The 22558-nt window shown below is 42.6% G+C and overlaps 1 protein-coding gene across 8 annotated transcripts in view; it reads right to left on the bottom strand.

The window, feature by feature from the left end:
* The window catches only part of CADPS2 (calcium dependent secretion activator 2), a 591461-nt gene that overhangs the window by 28372 nt on the left and 540531 nt on the right, over nt 1-22558 (bottom strand). For 7 of the 8 annotated variants that reach the window (XM_075065313.1, XM_075065326.1, XM_075065315.1 and 4 more), the window contains 3 exons: nt 21388-21471; nt 21253-21285; nt 3392-3499 (listed from right to left, as the gene is read on the bottom strand). In XM_075065313.1, the coding sequence (XP_074921414.1) occupies nt 3392-3499; nt 21253-21285; nt 21388-21471 (225 nt within the window). The remainder of the gene's footprint in view (nt 1-3391; nt 3500-21252; nt 21286-21387; nt 21472-22558) is intronic. The other variant, XM_075065319.1, reaches the window with a different exon arrangement.

Here is a 22558-nt window from a genome sequence, read left to right as displayed (position 1 = left end):
TCTGTGGATATTGCACAAATGATAAGAAATATATCAAACTGATAAGCTACCAAAAGAGGAGCTTGAGAGAGTTACATTTGCACAAAAGGGAAGAATTTGGATCAGTAAGCAGTGTATTTACATAGAAGCTCAATTCTTTGATGTGTGAAAATTTCATGTAATCCAATTTTGGTTTTAATCTACACACACTAGCTTCTCATTGAGTAAGTCTAATGCCAATTAAAAGTGCACATGAAACACAGAGTTATTCATCTTATCTTAACAATTCAGATCAGAACATGTATCTAAGTTCAACCACACTGGATTCTGAGAAATGCTTTTTTAAGGTCTCACTCCTACTCCCTTTGACTTTAATGGTACAAGGTCAGACCCTAGGAGGAAGTTGATATTACTGGATACAGGGTGCATTTAAATTATTTGCACGTGTAAAGTTTGTGCTTGGATAAATGGGAAACTCTCAAGGTTTATTCAGGGCTTCCCAAGCCAATTGCCTAATAGAATGTTTTTAATAAGGGAATTATGCTACTGTAATTCCATTTAAGAATTTAATTCTCCAGTTCACCAAGTACCACTTTGAGAGCCTTCACTGAAAGCAGGGAATGAAGATATTTAAAAGAAATCTTCACTAAATAAAACTTTTCAACAGCTAATTTTTAATCATTTTATAAACACAAGAGAATGTTTAATCAGCATAATTTTACTAATTAAGTACTGCACCCTGTTGCATCATATCAATATAAACAGTAGAAAGAGTTTGCTTTGTATGGTATAGTCAGAAACCTCGATACACTTGGCCCGATTCACCACTGCATTATTTCAGTTTTATCCCAGAGTAACTTCATTGAAACAAATGATTTCAGTGGAATTACACCAGCATAAAACTGAAGTAATGCAGTAGTGAATGAGACCTATGGCATATACACAAGAAATTTTGAAGGATAATTTTTCAGATTAAATAAAAAATAACCTTAAAATACCAAGGGCTCTGTCCTGCTCAAATTTGCATCTGTATCTGCTGGAACACAAAATAGCTACAAGCCTCCCTGGGTCATTAGCTACAGAGGTTTTACTCTATTCCAAAGAGGTATTTCCCTTTTAGAAACAAACATGCATTGGCATATTCTCCCTTCCCCCACCTGCCAGTTTCTCATCTGATGAAAATGAAAAAATATTTCAGTAGCAAAACAATCTGCAACTGTGGCCAGAAATAAATGGCTTGGGACAGCCAATAAAAAAGTTAATTAAACTAATTTTAATCCTTCCATAAAAATGCAGCTTAATAGATCTGTATATACAAAGGTTACATAGTCTTTGCTAAATTACTGACACCAATAACCATAATCTAATCCTGCTCTCAGTTATACTGCTGTAAATCCAAAATAATCTCATTGAAGGCAAGTTGCATTATATGGGTTATTCTAGATTTACCTCAGCGTAACTGAGAGCTGGATTTGGCTCCTTGTTATACTAAGTGAATATACACATCCCATAATGTTCATGTTTGTAATAATGTCTTTCTGATTTATTTCAATATGACAGCACTTCATCTCTCATGCATATACAAAGAAAAGCAAAGATGTAACTGGCTGGTGTGAAAGAGAGTATCTTGAATACATTTTTTTCTGCCTGAAAACTATAGTGTTAGGGACAAAGGGTGTGATTCAAGTCCCGTTAAAGCTAATAGAAAGCCTATCATTGACTACAACGAGAGTTGGATTCGGCCCTAGACATCTATTAAGTTTCAGAAAATTACAACTTAAGCAAGAAAAAAACTTCCCCTATCTCCCCCCCTAAACACACACACACACACAAAAATGAAACATATGCTTGCAGATTCAGTGCAATACCAAACTGAAGCAGAAGTTGCTAACACAGTTTTAGTGCTTTGTGAAAGCGCCAGCTGGATGGATGATAATTTTTCTACCCCTGCAGGGCATCAAAGCTTTTATAAAATCTTTCTTTTCACACATATTAACACTTAGGTTATTAAAACAGACGATACTTTTATTGTAAAACTGCCCAGGAATGTCTGAAAATATAAAGTACAAGAGATAAGTCTCATTTTGACCACCCAGTCTAACAAACAAGAAACACTGACATGACATATCATGGCTGCGAGTCTATGTTACAGGACCTTCTACAACTGCCACAATTGAAGTGTCATAGTAGAGGCTGTGAATTGCTGTTATGAAAACATTTGCAGTAACTTGCATAATTAAATGAAACTGCCAGAAAAGTTCTGTAAAATGCTGAGTAGATGGTACACAATAAATACATTTCAAAGTGAATATCACATTTCAGAATCAGTATTGTAACGGACTGTATTAAGCTGTCTCGAAGACATAGGATTACTTCCTCTGTTCAGATTCCCATATAATCAGAAGTGATTGCTCTCTCGATCCAGATTTCAAATATGTAACACAGGAATTTAGATTTTATTACTGTTTTTATGGGCTTGGTACTTTCAACACATATAAAACATGATCACCTCATACAGCTTCTAGTTCAGAGACACAGACAATACAGATCAGATGCATCACATATCAAGTGATGGTCGAAGCCTGAAGCAGTGGAGGTATCCAGACAGCATGTGACTGCAGGGCTTTGTGGATGAGGCTTGTGCAAGGAGAGATTTGGAGGACGAGGCCATTAAGAAGCAAAGGGAGCAGTTATAGGCAGATTGGGGAGGGAGCAAAGAAAGTGTGCATGGGAAAATTGGAGTGATGACATGGCAAGAGTGGTGTGCAGGGTTTTGATGGTGAGGATGAGAAGCGCACTTGAAATGTGAGGTCAACAGGTGATGTTGGGTGAAGTTTTGAAAATATGAGTCCTGTCTCTAAATAAGCATCAGGCTAACTTTAGGATTCTATATATTTGAAAATTGTGGACTAAATGTACATTAAGCTAAGTTCTAAAAGTTACTCAGCAAAAATGGCTCTTAGAAATCTGAAGGAATGTCGCACAGTTTATTTGTCTTCTTACTTTATCTGAAGAATAAGGTATAAGATTTGTTATTTAGGGAAAATACCTTTTCAACTGTGTCTTCATACACTAAGAACATCCATTGCAATACAATTCTGTTCATGGCACTTTACTTCAAAATCAAAAGGTGGAATGAAACAAAATTGCATATCACACAATGACAAAATGATAGACTAGTTAAAATATTAATCTTTGAACACTTTTGATTTACTCATTCCAACACAGACAGCTCTCATGCAGGAAATGCATACAATTAAGGCTATCTTTAGTAGCAGAAGACAACCAAATAAAAAAGCAGAACAAAAATAGCCAAACATCCTGACCTGCATGCTGAATGCAATCAAAATGCAACTTATCCCTTTCAGATGTAACCATGATGCCAGCATGCCTTGCAAGGGTAGTTACTTACATCAAACAACTTTTCTATATACATTTCCTCATTGACCTTTTCTCGAAGTATATCCTGGTTTTGCCGAACAAACATAATGTAGGTGTCTGCTAGATCCATTCCTGGTTTCTGTGGAAGAGAGAGACCATAAGAAAACTGTAATTCACTGAGAAAGGGGTTATTTTTAATCAGTTACGATTGTGAGATTATTAAAAATGAAAAATTATGTAAATATGTACCAAATCTTTGTTTTAATTAAAGTTGCTATTAACTTTGAATCAGACGCCATATTAAAGCAGGATTCGATATTAATAATTCCTAGCATTGTAATTTCATGAACATTTTTAGCCATCTATGTACACTGATACACATTTAGGGTGAAATCCTAGTTCCACTGATGTCTACAGCAAAACTTCCACTGAACTCAATGGAACCCAGATTTCACGCTTAGTGTTTTCAGTATTGCTTGCTGGATATGCCCTTTGGAAATTCTGAAATACAGAGGCACTAATACTTATGAACTAGTTAACAATGAAGGAAAAACATCAGGTTATATGCTCCTCTTGATCTATCAGCACTAAGGAAAGGTGGATGCAAAAGAGCAGGGAGAACATACTTTCATAATATTTAAAGTAATTTATATCCATACATTTATGAAAGATGACAACTTGTATGTGGGTATACAAATACATATACAATTTATATATCTAATGTAAATAGTTGAAAATAGAAATGTATGTATATTAAATATGAAACCAAAAAGATGGCCACATAAATCAAAATTATAAATCAGAAAAAAAAATGCAGAATCTCACGTTGCTGAAGCCCTCATACACCACTTCCTCGATACTGGCCCAGAAATTAGTTTCCGCCTAAAGAGTATATGACATTTCATAGAGATTAAGGAGTAGGAAGGTGGCTTTAGCTCCCCTTTGCACTCCTTCAGACTTGCTCTGGTTCCAAAGTGCAAATGAGAGCAGTATGAACTTTGGAGATCCAAACGGTCAGAGGCTCAGGTTTGTTTCTAAATATCTACAAACTTTGGCCTGATTCTGATCTCCCAACTGAAATAAATTAGCAGTATCTCTACTGAAGTCAGTTGAGTTACAATAGCATATAAAGCTAGTGTGATGGTATAATCTAACCCCATCTTCCCCAGGCCTTTGCACTGGCATAATGAGCAAAGAGGACTACCTTTTCCAACACCGTGCTGGACCCCAGAAGCAGCCAGCAGCGAGTCCAGCTTCTAGTCAGGGGGGCCACGGGGCGCCGTGAGCTGCCCCTGCCCCAAGCACCCCCTCCACACTCCCATTGGCCAGGAATCGGGCAATGGGAGCTGTGCCTGTGGGTGAGAGTTGCGCAAAGCTGCTTGCATGCCTTTGCCTAGAAGCAGGACCCACTGCTGCCACTTCTGGGGTGAAGCACGGTTAACAGTGTCAGGACAGGCAGGAAGCCTGCCTCTGCAACCCCGCTGCACTGCTGACCAGAAGCTGCCAGAAGTAAGTCCATGCCCTAGCCCTGAGCCCCCGAAACCTGGGACTCCTTCCTGCACCCCAAACTCCTCATCTTTGGCCCCACCCCATAGCCTGCACCCCCAGCCCAGAGCACTGACCCCCTCCTGCATCCCAACCTCCTACCCTGCCCAGAGCCCCCTCACACACCGCAAACCCCTCATCTCCAGCTCTGTTAGGTCAGGGGCATCAACATTTCCTTCAACTGGGTCCCCAGAAAAAAGGTTTGAAAACCACTGATATAGATCAGATGATGGTACTGAATGTTATGCAATTTATTTATCTGATAGTATGTCTTAATACAAAAAAATGTTTCTAAAGCACTCATGCTCCAATCCTTAGGACTGGCTGAGCTTTGCTCAGCGTACAGCTTCAGTGGTTGGGGAGGAAGGTGACTGTATGCCACCTTTTCATTTCCTGGAATACATTAAAGCAGCCGCATATTGGCTTTAACTTATACCAGTCTGTAACAGCTTCCCAGGGCTGTATTGACAGAGCAGCACAATGACCACAGCATACATCAGAATCTGTCTTTAATAGATTTTTAAAGGCCGATATTTAGCATATTTTAGAGAATTATATGTAAACCATTTATATATTAAAAAATACCTTTACAGAAGATTTTGAAAACACGGCTATTTTATTACGCTATCGTCGTATGGAATTATGTTTTTACCAGTCCTTATTATTATGTACTTTATTAGAAGAGGGGTATAATTGTATTTGTGCACAATGGCAATAGGACTTGCAGGATTTGTCTACACTACTGCTTAAGTCAATGTACGTCAAGTCAGTGAGGGGTGTGAAAAAGCTACCCCGAGCGGCGTAAGTTGCATCGACTTAAAGCAGTCCCTACGCTGTGCTATGTCAGAGGAAAAAGCTCTTCCGCCCACATAGCTTCTCCCACCTCTCGCTGTGGTGGAATAATTATGCTGACAGGACAGCGCTCTCCTGATGGAATAGCATGTCTTCACCAGATGCGCTAGAGTGATGCAGCTGTGCCGATGTAGCACAATAACGTAGACTAGCACTAGCACACAGAACCTGCTGTACTTTCAGAAACTGCAGCTAAGATCCCAGCGATGTCTACCACAATAACAGGATGCAACACTCTGAGAATATTCACCACTCAAGTTCAATTATCCAACCCCTCAAGACCATTAACAAAATCAGACATTCTTTGTTAAAATAACTCCTTTCACTGAATCTACCAAGGAACAAATCTAAGACAACCCAGAATAAGGGATTCGCTAATATATATGGAATTTATTATTTTTGCATAAATAACAGGGTCTAGGACTTCATTTTCCAATATATCATATTATGAATGAGAAAATGTAGCTGTAGAATTTATCATATAGACCAGAGGTGGGCAAACTATGGCTCATGGGCCACATCCGTGGGACCCTCCTGCCAGCCCCATAGCTCCTGGCCCAGGAGGCTAGTGCCCGGCCACTCCCCTGCTGAACTCACTCCCCTGCAGCCTCAGCTCACTGCACTGCTGGCGCAATGCTCTGGGCGGCAGCGCAGCTGCAGAGTCGCAGCCTGACCCGGTGCTCTGTGTTGCGCTGTGGTGTGGCTGGCTCCAGCGGGTGGCACGGCTGCCTGACCTGGTGCTCTGTGCTGTGTGGCGGCGTGGCTGGCTCCAGCCGGGCAGCACGGCTGCCTGACCTGGTGCTCATGTTTCAACATTATTAAAATGAATATTTCCATAAGATCATTTTGATGTTTCAAAAATTAATATTTCAGAATTTCCATCCCATGTTAAATTTCAAAATGTCAGCTTTTTGCCCTGATGAAAAGGATGAAAAGAAATTTCAAAATGTCAAACTTTCCCATGGGATGGAAATTCCATTTTCTTACCAGCTCCAGTTGTGAGTGACTTCAGCATAACCAGACTTCAATGAGAGTTGAGGACACAGCACCTTGCAGGATCGTGGCCAAAACGAAGGGCATTTGGGAAGGAGAATTCTATTTTTGCAGTTAGCACAAAACATCCTATTCTTAGACATTTGTTTCAATCACTTGTCTCATCAGTTTAGAAACTAAATCACTAAGTGAAGGATATTCATAACCTATAATACAAAACTATATACTTTCATTCAGTATACCTTTTTGAGACTGTTAGAAAAATATTTCAGCATTCCACAGACCGTAGGAACTTGCTGAGTCCTGACATGCATGAGACAGAAATAAAAAAGGTTCTGATATGGAGTGACAATGGGAAAATATTTTGAAATCTGTAAACTGAAAAAAAAAATCTAACAAATTAGGGACCCGTTATTGTTCTTGGGGTAATTTTTCAAAATACACACAAGTCTCCCATTGAAATGTTAACCTGTAACATTTCTATGATACATGCAAATTTTGCTTTCACTAAGTTAAGTAAAGAAATGTTTGTCCTGAAAATAGTCAAAACTAGAAAAAATAACATTTCCCATTAGCATCAACTCTTTCTTTTCCTTTGAGATGTTTATCTATTCTTGAAGCTGTGACATATGGGAATTTCACACCTAGTGAATATATTTTCATGTAGCTTGTGGCATGAGACTCTAATCATTAAAAGAATATACACAAGTAAGAGTTACTGCAACAGCTGGTGACATTTACCAAATACAATTACAGTTCTTAAAAACACTATCCTTTTTTAATGTGTATGCAGGGCAATTATTTCTGATAAATTGCTGAAAAAACATAATTTTCCTTTTAAACAGTTTCTACTTATAGTACAAATGTGTCTGGATCAGGAAGATTATAACTGGTTCAATGTTTCTTTATGGTAGGTCCCTCTGTTTTAAAAGCTGTGGCACACTGATTCGTGAACTCATTGAAGCCATTACAAGCTGTCCCTTTATTGCATGTCATTTGGGATAGGCACTTTAAACAAATTTGACTAAATCCATAATAAAATATATATTTCACTGTCTCCTCACACTGGGTATGTTGCATTTATTTGGCCTTCTTCAAATATGTGAAAGAAAAATATATATTGTAAACAAGTGACAAAACAGGATATGTCACTGTAAACTGTGTTTTTAACATAAATAGAAAAGTGTGTTTTTTTTCCCCATAGAGATGACTTCTTTCAGTTGAGCCATTTATATCAAGACATATCATCGCTCTCTTATTTTGGATTTTAACATTTAAGAAAACAAGGTGAATATCAAATTTGAAAATGTGAGAGAAAGATTAAGTCTCATAAGCAATCAGATATACCTTAAATGACAAACGGATAGTAAGTTGTATTTAAAGTAACTATAACATGCTATATAGCAATGGACATTTCAGTAGACTGTTATGAATATCAAATAGATTACAATGGTGAGCACTTTTATACCTGAAATATCAAATTCTCCTTGTATGGAACTCCTACTGAAGTCAAAGGAAGAGAATTACCCACATGCAATTGAGAGCAGAAGTTAGCCTGGTAAACTTAACTGAATAAGCATAAAGTTTTTTAATGGTCTGAAATCTTACAGAAAAGGAATAACATATTTTAGGAAAGACAAAAGCTACTGTACTGTTGTTTATTTAATTCAGAATAGTAGGCAGGATGTTTTGAATGATTAGAGATTGAAAGAGAAAGTCACAAAGAGATTAATAGAAAAACTAGAAAGACGAAGACATCAAATGAAATACCAGGAAATGAAATATTTTTAATAGGGTTACCCTGTCATTGGTTACACAAGTAACCGAATACAGTCGCAAGTGATTGAGTTTAAACAAGGGTGTAGGCTTCAACAGATTCTTTCTAGGGTTAATCACTAGTTAACCTGGCAAGATGAACATGCTGTTTAAAAAAAAAAAAAGATCAGAAAATTCCTTGTTAATTATATGCTGCAAGTGCTCTTACTTCCTGCTGCTACACCTAATCCCACAGGTGCAGATCGTTTCTTTTACCATTCACTGGTAGGTGGATTCAACTCCACAGTCATTTTTTCAGAGCAACAGATTTAGATACAGAAGAAGCTGCTTAACCTTTCACTAGAGGTTAATAATACTCCAGAAAAACATTGTAATGGTGCCTGTTTAACAACGAGACAAATTTATAAATACACTATTCCAGTTTCAAAGAGGATCCAGAAGCTACATTATAATTGACTTAATTTGAAAGCACGTCTTTTCCCTTAGAAAAGCTCACCTGCAGCAACACATCAGAAGTAATGGCATATTGTCTTCATTTCGGAGAGTTCAAGTGTTTACAGATGAAAGGTCTGCAACAAGTGCTACTTCTCCTAATGTTTCCCTATGGCTGGTGAGATATAACTTGGTTTTTGTGTTCTGCTTCTACAATGGAATAGCTTGTCACAATCTCAGTAGAAACCACACGTTTGTTAATACTTAAGTTATGTTGTTGTCACTTCATCATTCAAAAGAGATTGTTACTTAGCAGAGCATATTAAACATACCCATGTTTCTGGTGTTACTGAGAAAAAAATTAGTTTGATAAGGATTGGTATCATGAAAGTGTTCATTCCTCAGGAGCTTAAAATTGATGTCATACTATACCTGTCCAAGAACAAAATTCTTCTAATATTATTTTAATTCATATCTGAGTACTTTTTTGACTGAAGGAAGGCATTTTCAACTGAAGCACTCAGCTGCAAAGCAGCCATGAGCGGGAAGGGGGCTCTGGGGAAGAATATGGGAGCCCCATGTTAACATTCCACCACTACACTGAAGAGAAGGAAATCACTCCTCTCTGGATACAGTTAAATATCATTGCCAGAAGTGACTTATCCCCTGTGCTCATCATTAAGGGTATGTTTTAGTCACGGGTATTTTTAGTAAAAGTCATGGACAGGTCATGGTCAGTAAACAAAAATTCACGGTCCATGACCTGTCCATGACATTTACTAAAAATACCTGTGACTAAAATTTGGGCGGGGTGTAGAGGAGCACAAGTGCCGGCTGCCACAGCTCCCATTGGCTGGGAAACACAGACAATGAAAGCTGCAGGGGTGAAGCCTGTGGGAGCGGGCAGTCCAGAGTCCCTCCCGGCCCCTCCACCACCTAGGAGCTGCAGGGCCATGCCAGTGGGAGTCCCATCCCCTGGGACCCCCAAACCACCTGCCCCTAGCCCCCTTCCACACACCCAAACTGCTGTTGCTGGCTCAGGGGCTGCCTAGCTCGGCCACCCTCTGAGCCAGCACCAGCTACTACAGAAGTCGCAGAGGTCATGGAAAGTCACGGAATCCATGACTTCCATGACAGACTGGCAGCCTTACTCATAACTGTTTGGCTTTGGAAATGATCAGACGGCACCAAATGGCAGCAATTAAAAAAATTATTGTGGTAGATACCCTTGGAACCCCCTACAAGGTCTTCACTCTCCCCTGTTTCACTTTCACACTACAAACTATATTATCTGTGCACTTAATTAGTTTGCAAGATAGTGCTGCGCCCCTATGTGATTGTTTTTAAGGAAATGATTTTCCCCTACTCTTTCTTTGTCTTTTTAGATGGTAAGTTTTTCAGAACAAGCACTTCACCTTTTTTTATGTCAGGAAAAGAGCGTACCACGTTCTGGGTGCTACCAGAAGCAATACAAATAATGTATGCTACTTCTTTTTAGTTATTAATAAAAGTAAAAAAATGGTTACTCACCTTTGTAACTGTTGTTTTTCAAGATGTGTTGCTCATATCCATTCCAATTAGGTGTGCATGCGCCGTGTGCACGATCTTCAGAGAATTTTTACCCTAGCAACACCTAGTGGGTCGGCTGTGGAGCCCCCTGGAGTGGCACCTTAATGGCGCTGGATATATACCCCCTGCCAACCCAGTGCCCCCTCAGTTCCTTCTTGTCGACTACTCCAACAGAGGGGAAGAAGGGCGGGTTTGGAATAGATATGACCAACACATCTCGAAGAACAGTAGTTACAAAGGTGAGTAACCGTTTTTTCTTCTTTGAGTGCTTGATCATATCGATTCCAATTAGGTGACTCCCAAGCCTTACCTAGGCGGTGGGGTCAGAGTGAGACAGAACCGTTGAACCAAATGCGGCATCATCTCTAGACTGCTGTACTAACGCAGAGTGAGCAGCAAAGGTATGTATTGATGATCAAACCGCAGCTCTACAGATTTCGTGAATTGGAACCTGGGCCAGGAAAGTGGCCGATGAGGTTTGAGCCCTTGTGGAGTGGGCAGTAAGGCGTGGGGTCGGGACATCAGCCAAGTTGTAGCAAGCACGGATACAGGCCGTGATCCAAGAGGAGATGCATTGTGAGGAGACCGGTAGGCCTTTCATCCGGTCGGCCATTGAAACGAAGAGCTCGGTCATTTTCCTAAATGGCTTCGTACGCTCGATATAGAATGCGAGGGCCCTACAAATGTCCAGAGACTGCATACGTTAATCCTGCCGCATAGCATGTGGCTTTGGATGAAAGACCGGGAGGAAAATGTCCTGGTTCACTTGAAAAGCTGATACCACCTTGGGGAGAAAGGCGGGGGGAGGGGAAGGAGCGAAGCTGCATCGTGTCTTTATGGAAAACTGTATATGGCAGCTCCGATGTGAGGGCTCTGATTTCAGATACGCGTCTCACTGAAATGATGGCTACAAGGAAGGCTGTCTTCCAAGATAGATAAAGGAGTGAGCAGGTTGCCATTGGCTCTAATGGGGGCCCCATGAGCCAGGTTAAGGTCCCACACCGGAACCAGTTGTTGCACTTGTGGGTAGAGGCGATCTAAACCCTTCAGAAATCTAACGACCATTGGGTTGGAGAAGACAGAGGAAGCATGTTCTCCTAGATGGAAAGCCGAGATGGCTGCCAGGTGCACCCTGACAGATGATATCCCCAGGCCCTGATGCTTTAGGGATAGGAGATAGTCTAGGATGAAAGGTATCAACACCTGCAATGGGGGCATGTCATGCTGCTCCCACCAACAGAAGAAATGCCTCCATTTAGCCAGGTACGTGGCTCGAGTTGAGGGTTTCCTGCTGCCTAACAGAACCCGCTGCACTGATTGTGAGCAGAGTAACTCTGACTGAGTTAGCCATGCAGCATCCACGCTGTAAGGTGGAGCAATTTCAGGTCAGGGTGACAGAGTTCTCTTTGGTCCTGCGAGATAAGGTTCAGTCACAATGGGAGCGTGATCAGAGGCTCTGTTGATAACTCCAGGAGTGTGGTGTACCAGTGCTGCCTGGGCCATGCTGGGGCAACCAGAATCATACATGCTTTGTTCCTGCACAGCTTGAGTAGGACCCTGTGGACCAGGGGAATGGAGGGAAGGCGTAGAACAGCTGGTCTTTCCAGCAGGAAGTAGGAAAACATCTGATAGGGAAACCTGAGAGCGCTCCTGGAGAGAACAGAACACTTGGCACTTCCAATTGATGCGCGAGACAAATGGGTCGACCTGGGGAAACCCCCACCTCAGGAAGATGGAGTGGATGATATCTGGATGAATCGACCACTCGTGAGGCTGGAAGGACTTGCTGAGGCAGTCTGCCAGCATGTTCTGGACCCCTGGGAGAAATGACACCATTAGATGTATCGAGTGGACTATGCAGAATTCCCACAGGTAAAAGACCTCCTGGCATAGGGGTGACGACCGGGCTCCCCCTTGCTTGTTGATGTAAAACATGGCCGTGGTGGTGTCTGTGAGGACTGCCACACAATGGCCACGTAGGTGCTCGTGAAATGCTTGACACGCTAGGCGTACTGCCATCAGTTCTCGTACATTGATATGCAGAGTCAGATTGGATATGGTCCACAGGCCCTGTGTTTGGAGCTCCCCGAGGTGGGCACCCCATCCCAGAGATGATGTGTCTGTGACCAGGTACAAGGAGGGTTGTAGGGTGCGAAATGGTACCCCGCTGCACACCGATGTGGGGTCCAGCCACCAACAGAGGGAAGTCAAAACCGATTCCGGGACAGTGAGCACCATGCTCAGGCTGTCTCGACCTGGTCGATATGCTGTTGATAACCAGGCCTGAAGCGTGCAAAGCTGAAGTCTGGCATGCCTGGTTACATAAGTGCACAAAGCCATGTGCCCCAGAAAGCTGAGGCACGTCTTCACCGTGGAAGTCGGAAAGTTTAGGAGGCTGCCGATGATGCTCACCATCGACTGAAAGCGTGCATCCAGCAGGAGAGCGCGGGTGAGTCTGGAGTCCATGACTGCCCCAATAAACTCTATTCTCTGGGTTGTTCCAGAGTCAACTTTCCGTTGTGTTTAGCAGGAGACCCAGCCGGCAGAACGTGCTTAGGGCGAATAGAACATGGGATTGACCTTGGTCCCTGGTTTGGCCTCGAATGAGCCAGTCGTCAAGATATAGAAACACCTGGATCCATTGACGAAGGTAGGCTGCCATGACGGCCATACACTTCGTGAACACCCTGGGAGCCGTGGACAGGCCAAAGGGAAGGACAGCAAATTGACAGTGTTCGTGATTGACCACAAAGCGAAGGAAGTGCCTGTGCGGCAGGTAAATCACTATGTGGAAGTACGTGTCCTTCGTGTTGAGGGCAGCGTACCAGTCCCCAGGATCCAGGTAACAAATAATGGTCCCCAGTGAAACCATGCGGAACTTCAACTTTACCATGAATTTGTTGAGTCTGCGCAGATCTAGGGTGGGTCGAAGCCTACCCTTCGCGTTGGGTATAGGAAATAGCGGGAGTAAAAACCCCTGCCCCTTAGCTCCCTTGGAACCTCCTCGATCGCTCCTATGGACAGGAGTGTTTGGACCTCCTGTGTAAGGAGTTGCTCATGAGAGGGGTCCCTGAAGAGGGACAAGGAGGGAGGATGGGACGGAGAGGAGAAAGAAAACTGGAGAGAATATCCGTTTTCCACCATGCGAAGAACCCACCAGTCTGAAATTATACGGGACCACACATGGTGGAAATGGGAGATAATCTCAAAATGGAGGGGAAGGATCCTGGGTGGTGACTAATACGCCGTCCTCAGGCGCACCTTCACGAGTTTTGCTAAGGCCCCGCCGATGGCTTGGGAGGGCCTTGGTTCTGACCAGGTTGGTGGCCGTTGGATTTCTTTCTACCACCTTGTCTGCGTCTTCTATAGAAGTCCTGCCTCAGATGAGGGGGAGGGTAAAAACTTTGAGGCTGCGGCTTAAAAGGCTTGTGCTGAGTCACTGGGGTGTGCATACCCAGGGAGCGCATGATAGCCCTGGAATCTTTCAGGCTCTGTAATCTAGAGTCCGTTTTATCTGAGAACAGGCCCTGCCAATCAAATGGCAGGTCATGCAGGGTCTGTTGCAGTTCTGGTGGCAGGCCAGATACCTGCAACCAGGAGATGCGTCGCCTGGCTATGCCCGATGCCAGGGCCCTAACTGCAGAGTCTGCTGCATCTAAGGAGGTCTGTAAGGAGGTCCTAGCGATCTTTTTGCCTTCCTCCAACTAAGGTCCCAAACTCGTCCCTGGACTCCCGCGGAATTAACTCCTGAAATTTTCCCATGGAATTCCACAAGTTATAGCAATACCGGCTCAGGAGTGCTTGTTGGTTTGCGACCTTGAGCTGAAGACCCCCCGCCGAATAAATTTTGCGCCCAAACAGACCTAGACACCTGGTGTCTTCTGATTTGGGTGCTGGGGCCTGTTGACCATGCCATTCCCTTGAATTCACCGAGGACACCACTAATGAACACGGCTGAGGGTGAGTATAAAGGTACTCATACTCCTTGGAGAGGACAAAGTATTCCTCTCCACTCCTCTGGCCGTCGGTGGGATAGAGGCGGCGGTCTGAGATATTGTCTTGGCGTTGGTCTGGATGATGTGGATGATGGGCAATGCTAATCGGGACAGGGCCTCTGCCGAAAGGATATCCACCACTGGGTCCTCCAACTTCACTACCTCCTCCACTTGGAGGTCTACATTATGTGACACCCTACGTAAAAGGTCTTGGTGGGCACGAAGGTCTATCGGGGGAAGACCCGAGGCTGTTGTCCCTGCCACTGCCTCGTCTGGAGAAGATGATAAATATGCCACAGGGTCCAGAGGGTCCTGTGGCAGATCGTGTAGGGAGGAGTCCTGTTGCCCAGGATCCGCTACACCTGGGTCTGGGGCCTGTGCTGGGGTAGGTGCAGCCTCTTCCATACCCCCCGAATGGGGATGACTTATGGTGGCTTCTGGTACCCGGGGCTCTGAATGGGTTGAGTGGGAGGCCCCTGATGGAACCCCTTGGGCTTGTTGGTATGGCCACAAGGACCATTGTGCAGGATCTTGATTAAGGTCTTGGACTTCATCATGCCACTGACCCACATTATCCTTGCTCTGGCCTGAAGCTGGGTAAGCCGAGTGCGAGGTACCCTCAAGACTGCGACGACCATGAGGCAGAGCACAAGGACCAAGGTGGTGTGGAGCGTGTCTGTGTCAACTCTCTGGGTACGGTGCGGACCAGTACCGGGTCGCTGGAGAGAGGTGGCGGCGAGGCGTCGGGGAGCGGTACCGGGGTCGACATTGATGATGAAAAGACCTGGATCGCGATGATGAAAGTCTGTGGGAGCAGTGCCGGGATCGACTTTGGGAAGGCGACTGGCACTGCGATCGGTGCTGGGAGCGATGTTGGGAGTCCAAATGGTACCGCAGCCCAGAGTTGTGCCAAGAGATGGACCGGAGTTGCGAGTATGACCGGTGCTGCGAGTACGACTGGTGTTGGGACTGCGAATGGTGCCAGGATCGGGAGCGGTGCTCCATCTCCACGCTAGGAGATGGCAGATGTATTAGGGTAGGCTTGCCCCTAGACAGTATAACAGAAGTCAGAGGCGGTGCCACAGTCTGCGCCAGTGCCGGCTCTGTGAGGGCAATGAGGTCTGTCGCTGTCACAAATGTCTTCGGCTTCGACAGAAGCTGGGGCTCAACCACAGTCTGGCTTGGGGAGCCAGTGTGCACTGGACTCAATGGCTCCTCCCTCGGTGCCGGAGTCAACTGTGCTGATATCAGCGCTTGTACCTTCGGTCACTTTGGTGCCGGATGCGACTCCGAGGTTAGCAAAGGGGTGCCGGCGCCTGTTGCTGCAAGACAGTCACCTCCAGCTTGCGCAGTCTCTTCTGTCCTGGAGACAGGGAACGGCGCTGAGCCATTTGCTCTGGACGTGGTGCTGGAGAAGTCTGGTGCCGCGGGCCTCTATCCAAGTCTCCTTGATGTGCCGTACCAGAAGCCACTGCCAGGGCACTGTGCACCGACGCGCTCGGTGCTGGAACTTAGCGTGCCAATAGGGGATCCGGGCTCAGGGCCACCTCCATAAGGAGCTGCTTGAGCCTTAAGTCCCGCTCCTTTTTTGCTCGAGGTCTGAATGCCTTATAGATCATACACTTCTTGGCCTGGTGAGACTCCCTGAGACACTTCAGCCAAGAGTCGTGGGGGTCTCCCATTGGCATAGGCTTTGAGCAGGTTGAACATGGCTTAAAACGCAGAGCCTTGGGCGGCAGCAGGGAGGAACGGGGAGGATCCCTTCCAACCTGCTAAACTTAACTACAAGCCTAACTTTATAACTATAACACTATTTACACTATACTAACTATATATATTATAACAACTAGAACAACGATCTAAAACCGGGAAGCAAAAGTTAGGGAGAGTGGAGGACAGCTATGCTACGCTCCACAGTTCCAACATCCATCACGAGTGGTAAGAAGGAACTGAGGAGGCGCTGGGTCGGCTGGGGTATATATCCAGCACCATTAAGGTGCCACTCCCGGGGGCTCCACAGCTGACCCACTGGGTGTTGCTAGCGTAAAAATTCTCCGACGATTGTGCACGCGGCACGCGCACACCTAATTGGAATTGATATGAGCAAGCACTTAAAGAAGAATAAACTGCTATCAGTGCCGCTACTATTCTCAGTCCAGGGCTTTCAGCATATCTTTTTGTTGTTGCTTTAGCTAGTGCACTGATGCCATGCCCGTGACCCATAAGTGTTTCTTTGTAAAAGCCACATACTACAAATATTCAATGCTTCCAAATGCAAATTCCCTGTGACAAGATACTCCCTTCCCTCTCCTTCAAAAAAGGCTTTCTAAAATGGAAAGAATAATTTTTGTAGTTGTTGATTTAAGCAGGAGAGGAAAAAGCAGGAGATGGTTCATGGCAGGTATGGATGAAAAGGGTTTGGTTGGGTTATATTTTTTCCTTGAAAAGTTGAATGACTGGAAGAAAAGATTGGCAATCAGGAGACTGCTGAAGATATACAACTCAAAGTTAGAAGTTAAGACCTCAGCACATCAGTGATGTACAGGAGAGAATGCAGAATTATTTTGCTAACCATTCTTAATGCTGCCTTAATGTCAAAGACCGACAACTATATCACAAACAGGGAGTCAGATATTTTAGCATCCCAAAGCAGCTACAATCCACACATGAAAGAGGTACAATAAAACAAACAAAAACCATATAGGCATCATAATAATATACTGACCTCAAAGATTGCTTGTTTAGTTGCTTACACAAATTTCAAAGGCAACTAAATATATAGTTTAGTATTTGGACCTCAATGTGTCACACAGGAAAGAACTGAAGGTTGGAGACTGGACCACAGAAAATAGGGTGAGTAGTAGCAGAAATGCTAAAGACAAGTAGTAGCAGAAATGCTAAAGGAACAAGTAAAGGAACATCTGGAAGAGAGGCTTCCAGGCTATCACTGCATCTCTGGATTTCTCAGCTCTTTCTTTACAACTGCAACTCAACTGTTAAAGACTCTGCAAATTTAGTAAATTCCTGAAAGGGGCCAACTCGTTACCCACACAATAGATTATAAACTATTTTCACTTAGTTTAAATACCAAAGCAAAAAGTGTCTAATTTCTTAAGACAATGTGAAGCAATGCAGAAAAAGACTGCAAAACAGCACCTATTGCTAAGGGTTCAGTTTGACTGGAATGTTATTCTATTACATACGTTGAAAGGAAACCTGAACGTTCAGTAAACTCAGTGTCTGACTATATAATGGAGGACAAGCTGGGAGTAAAATGTTGCACTGATTTATCATTGCTGGAGTTTTATTACTAGCTTTGTTAATACTCTCTACCAATTTAAGATGCTAAACAGTAGATATAAGTATGTACCTTTAAATTCATAACCCAAACATATCCAGTTCCAGTCAACTCTAGTAGGCCAGAGTTGGTATGTAGGGTAGGCCTGTTCAACAAATTTTGGAATCCCGAACCTCTATCTGCTGTGATCCCATCACTGCGTGTGGAGTGTTGTGGTGTTTTCTTGGCGTATCCCATCATAGTTGATGTATGAGTGTCAGTTTGTTTCAGTGAGTCTTGTATGAACATACACCAATGACGGATCCGCAGATACATCTGCATGTTGGGCAGATCTGGCCACATGTTTTTACCATGACCTAGTTTCTTCGCTCATGCTTCTCTCTGGCTTTTTCTGTTCTGCTGTTCTGGATAGCTTTAACTGCAGACCAACAGGTCTGCCTCCATCCTGATATATTGGGGGCAGCAACTTCCCATGCGCATCACTAGGTACACGGCCAGTCTTAGGATTTGCAGGGGAGGGTCAACTAAATGGGCTAAACAACCCAAACACCACTGATAATATAAATGTATGTGTATGAAATGATAAAGGTGGAGGGGAATCCTCAGGTCACCACCAGCCTCATGCTGCAGAAGAGGCATAGCCTCGTTTATTGTTCTGGGGGTTGTGCATAGTTCACAACATTTGAACTCTTGTCCTGAGACACTCAACCCTAGGTCCCTATTCAGAACAGAACTAATGACTTCAGTTGGGCTTAAGTATATGACCAAAGTGAAGCACATGTTTAAGCATTATCCTCAACAGGGATTTCCTGATTTGGGGCTCTAATGATCAGTCACATTTTCAGAGCAATCCTTGCAACCTAATGTACTAGATTTTTTTTTTTTAAATGAAAGCACAGATTGATACATCAACTCCCCAAAATGAGGTCACACAACTGCAGGCCTGAAAGGCAGGTATTTGAGGTTGTCAACCAGCATCTGATCATCTTCTGAAAGTGGTGAACCATTCAAGAGAGAGGTCTAGCTTTGCTGTGATCAGCACTAGCCCTAAGGGTGAAAGCTGACAAAGGTGTTTTCATGCTGCATTTGTGCTCCCCCAGTCCCTGAACTTCCGGAGACTGATTTTGCCATTGGTGTAAGTTAGAGAAGCCTCAGGGATGCTCAAATTTATAGTTGCCTTCAACAGCCCCCAAGGATAGCATTGAAAGATCACTGTATGCTCAGGCCACACAGCTCTTACACCCTGTGAGGACCAGAACAGGGTGGTATAGAACCAAGGCTCGTTAATTGATGAGGGAAAGGCCCCTCTATAAATGCTTCCCCTCATTAATCCTTCAGGATTCCTGGGGATTACAGCAGCCTCCTCGCTGGCTTTCCTGGTGTGACAAACTCCCTGCTGGCAAACTACCCAGTATTCTTTAAAACGTCGTCCTTTCACACATATTGTCCCTTGTCAAAGATTTCCCTTTCCTTCAGCTGCATTGCTCGCACAGACACTGAGGCGACTAAATGGCCATTCTGAGCTTTACATATCACCCTCGCTGCAAAAGATTTGATCAGAGGTAATTCCTGTGGCATCTATAAAAGATATAGCACTATAACGGAGAGATTTATGTTCTGCCATGTAGATTGACCTAGAGGCTGCAGTAGTCCGAGCTGTTCCTGCTTCATGTAGGATGATGATAGGTCAATCTGACCCAGGGAGTGGGGAATCCAATGGACTCACTTGTGGCTCTTCCCTCAGCTCGTCCCCCACACCTAGTAGTATAGAGTCACCTTAGGGTGCAAATCCTGGCCCTATCCTGTGACCCACTGGTTCAGCTGCATCTTGGTTTCTTTGTGACTGTGGAGATGGGGGGAGAATTTGGACCCCAAATAGAATTCAATTTATTATATATTTGAAACTACATTAACCTTAAAGCAGCATTTCTGGCTGCCTTGTAAGCCTCATGCCACTTTTTTAACCAATCACATTCTGAACATGAAGAGCGGGATTTAAAAGTGCTTAGTCTTGGCCCCACTCTACTTAAATTGAAGTCAATGAGAGTTTTACCATTGACTTCAATGAGACCAAAGTTAGGCCAATGCTAAGAGCTTTTGAAATCTCTTTTCCATATCTAGTCTAAATAAATAGGAGCTCTTTTCATTTGAACTAACAGAAGTCTACAAATTTCTAATTTTTTAAGAAACATCTTCTACAGGCATTTGTTGAGCTTCTGAAGTACCTTTCCAAAGATTTTATTTAGGCATTCCCCAAGCATGAAATATTGCCAGCATAAATGGTGTTTAATTTGGATTTGGTCTGAGGTCATCATTTTGAATGGAAGACACGTTGCATGTTTTCGATAAAACATAGGGGGTAGTTCTAAGATTCAGAAAAAGAAAACACCAGACAAACAAAACAAACACCAAGAAATAATATTGAGACAGAAATGCCATAATTTGTTACAGTATGTGCAAGTTAGGCAGAAATATAAGACAAAGGTAATGAAGTAACCTAAAACAGTTCCACAAGTGTGGTAAGGCTTTTCCTTTTATTGAGGCTTTCTGGTTTGTTTGTTTTTTGGGGGGGGGAATTTGTTTTTTAATTTTATGAATTATTGTACAAAGGGACTTGTAGGCATTAGATTTTTGGGGTATAAAACTGTTTAAAGGATTTCTCCCTGCAACTTCAGATATATTTGCAGTTCTTCTGTAACTTGTACTTCTTATTTCTTGTAAGCATCAATAAAGACATACCATTTTAAAGAGGTATTATTAATATTAGGCTAATCACACTTATTATTATGTTTCTCAGATAACTTTTATGCCTGTTTCGAAAAAATATTTAAAATATATTCAATGGACAATAAATAGAGCAGCTGACTTTTGTTTCTACATTAAAAAGAGCTTAACCAACATCCCTTACTCACATACGTAACCCTTACTCATGTATGTTGCATGTAGTCTCAATGTAGCTGCAGGCATAAATAAGGGTTACTCATCTGAATAAAGGCTGTAGGATCAGGCTTTTGTTTACAAGTATGGAATTTATCAACAGTGATGCCTGAGGATGATGCTTGTACATATAGTATCCAATTGTTTAAATGTAACTGATCATACTCGTACAAACAATATATCATTTCAAAATGATGAAATGTCCCCTATGATCGAGTTCCTAGGTTACAATTCTCAGTCTTCCCACAACTGAAAAAGTGCATTGAGAATAACCTTTCTAAGTTTTGCTTTGAGAGTTAGCTGTTGCGAGAGGGAAATGAGATGCCCTCTAAGGGTTATGATGACTGTTTAACTACTCTGTGTAAAGCTGTGGTGAACCTCTATGAGAGGTCATAATGACAACAATGGAAAATGTAAACTAAGAAAAACTACATCTATTTGTGGATTGTGTCTAATACTAGAAAAAAGTGAAATTTTAAAAAAAGTCATACTTACAGGAACATCAACATATTTTGCAGCTGCTTTCACCTTTAAAAAATTTAAAAATAAGAAACAAATACTGTAAGTGGTAATTATTAGGATTATATGTAATGTTAAAATTAATAGTTGGTTAATAATTCATATACTTACAGTGAATGAAAGTATTGATGAGAAGAATGTACCTTCATCATACCTTGATAGTTTAGACAGCACACCTTCTAACACTGAAACAAACTACACAAAGACACAGTATAAATATTTATATACATACAGTGCCATGTTATTATTAAGGATGGGAAAGTGAATACCTTCTCCTGTTTGCACTCTGTAACAGAACTCTGTAGATTGAAAATCTGATCATTTTCTCCAACTCTCAATGAGCTGAAGTCACAAGAAGTACTTAGTTTCTCAGTTTCATCTATAAACAAAACTGATGGAAGTCACTACTTTGAATTGCTTAAAACAACTCAGAAATAGGGGGGAAAAGCAAATCAACCAACCAAGCAAACAAAAAACAAAACCCCACTTCTAAAGAATGGCTTTCTGTCTTGTACGACTTTATTACCTCCAGAACGTGTGCTTAAAAAAAAGCACGCACTCACTATACATTTATTCAGAAATAGAAACACTTTTATTATTTTTTAAGACCACATTTCAGAATGTGGCACAAAAGGAAGTAGAAAGTTATGGGTAGCCATGGGAACTTCATTCATGCTGCTGTTGGAAATTGTTTTTAAAATGGCATGGTGGTAGGAATTAAGGATCAAGCACAATGGTTAAGTTTAAATGTCCTGACATGCAATATTTTTCTAACGTTTAAAAGGCAGATGAAATTAACCAAAGCTGATTTCACTGGTTCGTGTATTAGCACCACTGATTACGTCAGCACTGCTCTAGGAACAGTATTCATTACCAAACTACTACTGAAGAACCAGCTAAGAATCCAAAAATATAAGGCCTGAATCTTGGACGTACTATGATCACTTTGTTCTACTCTGCAATTGAAAAGAGACCATAAACCTGGTGGATCTGGCACTTGTGATTCTATGAGTGCCATGGCACAGTCATAGCATAAGGCCATCTTTGCCAAACACTGAGTCCTGCATGCAAATTTCAGGCATAATGTTTACATAGGTTATGAAAAAAATAACTTAAACCAAACTAAACAAACTCTCCACCTTCATGTATTAGATTTCGTTGATCATGTCATTTATGACATCATGTACAAGAAAAAAAGAAAATGTAACAATTGCTGAGAAAAAAATACACACACAATGTAGCTCCATTACTGCTTAATTATTGCATACGTGCATGCTCACTG

This window comes from Chelonoidis abingdonii, chromosome 1 (assembly GCF_003597395.2).
Source record: "Chelonoidis abingdonii isolate Lonesome George chromosome 1, CheloAbing_2.0, whole genome shotgun sequence".
Classification (NCBI taxonomy): Eukaryota; Metazoa; Chordata; order Testudines; family Testudinidae; genus Chelonoidis; species Chelonoidis abingdonii.
Note: the sequence above shows the minus strand (reverse complement) of the source record. Positions and strands in the feature narration are given on the sequence as shown.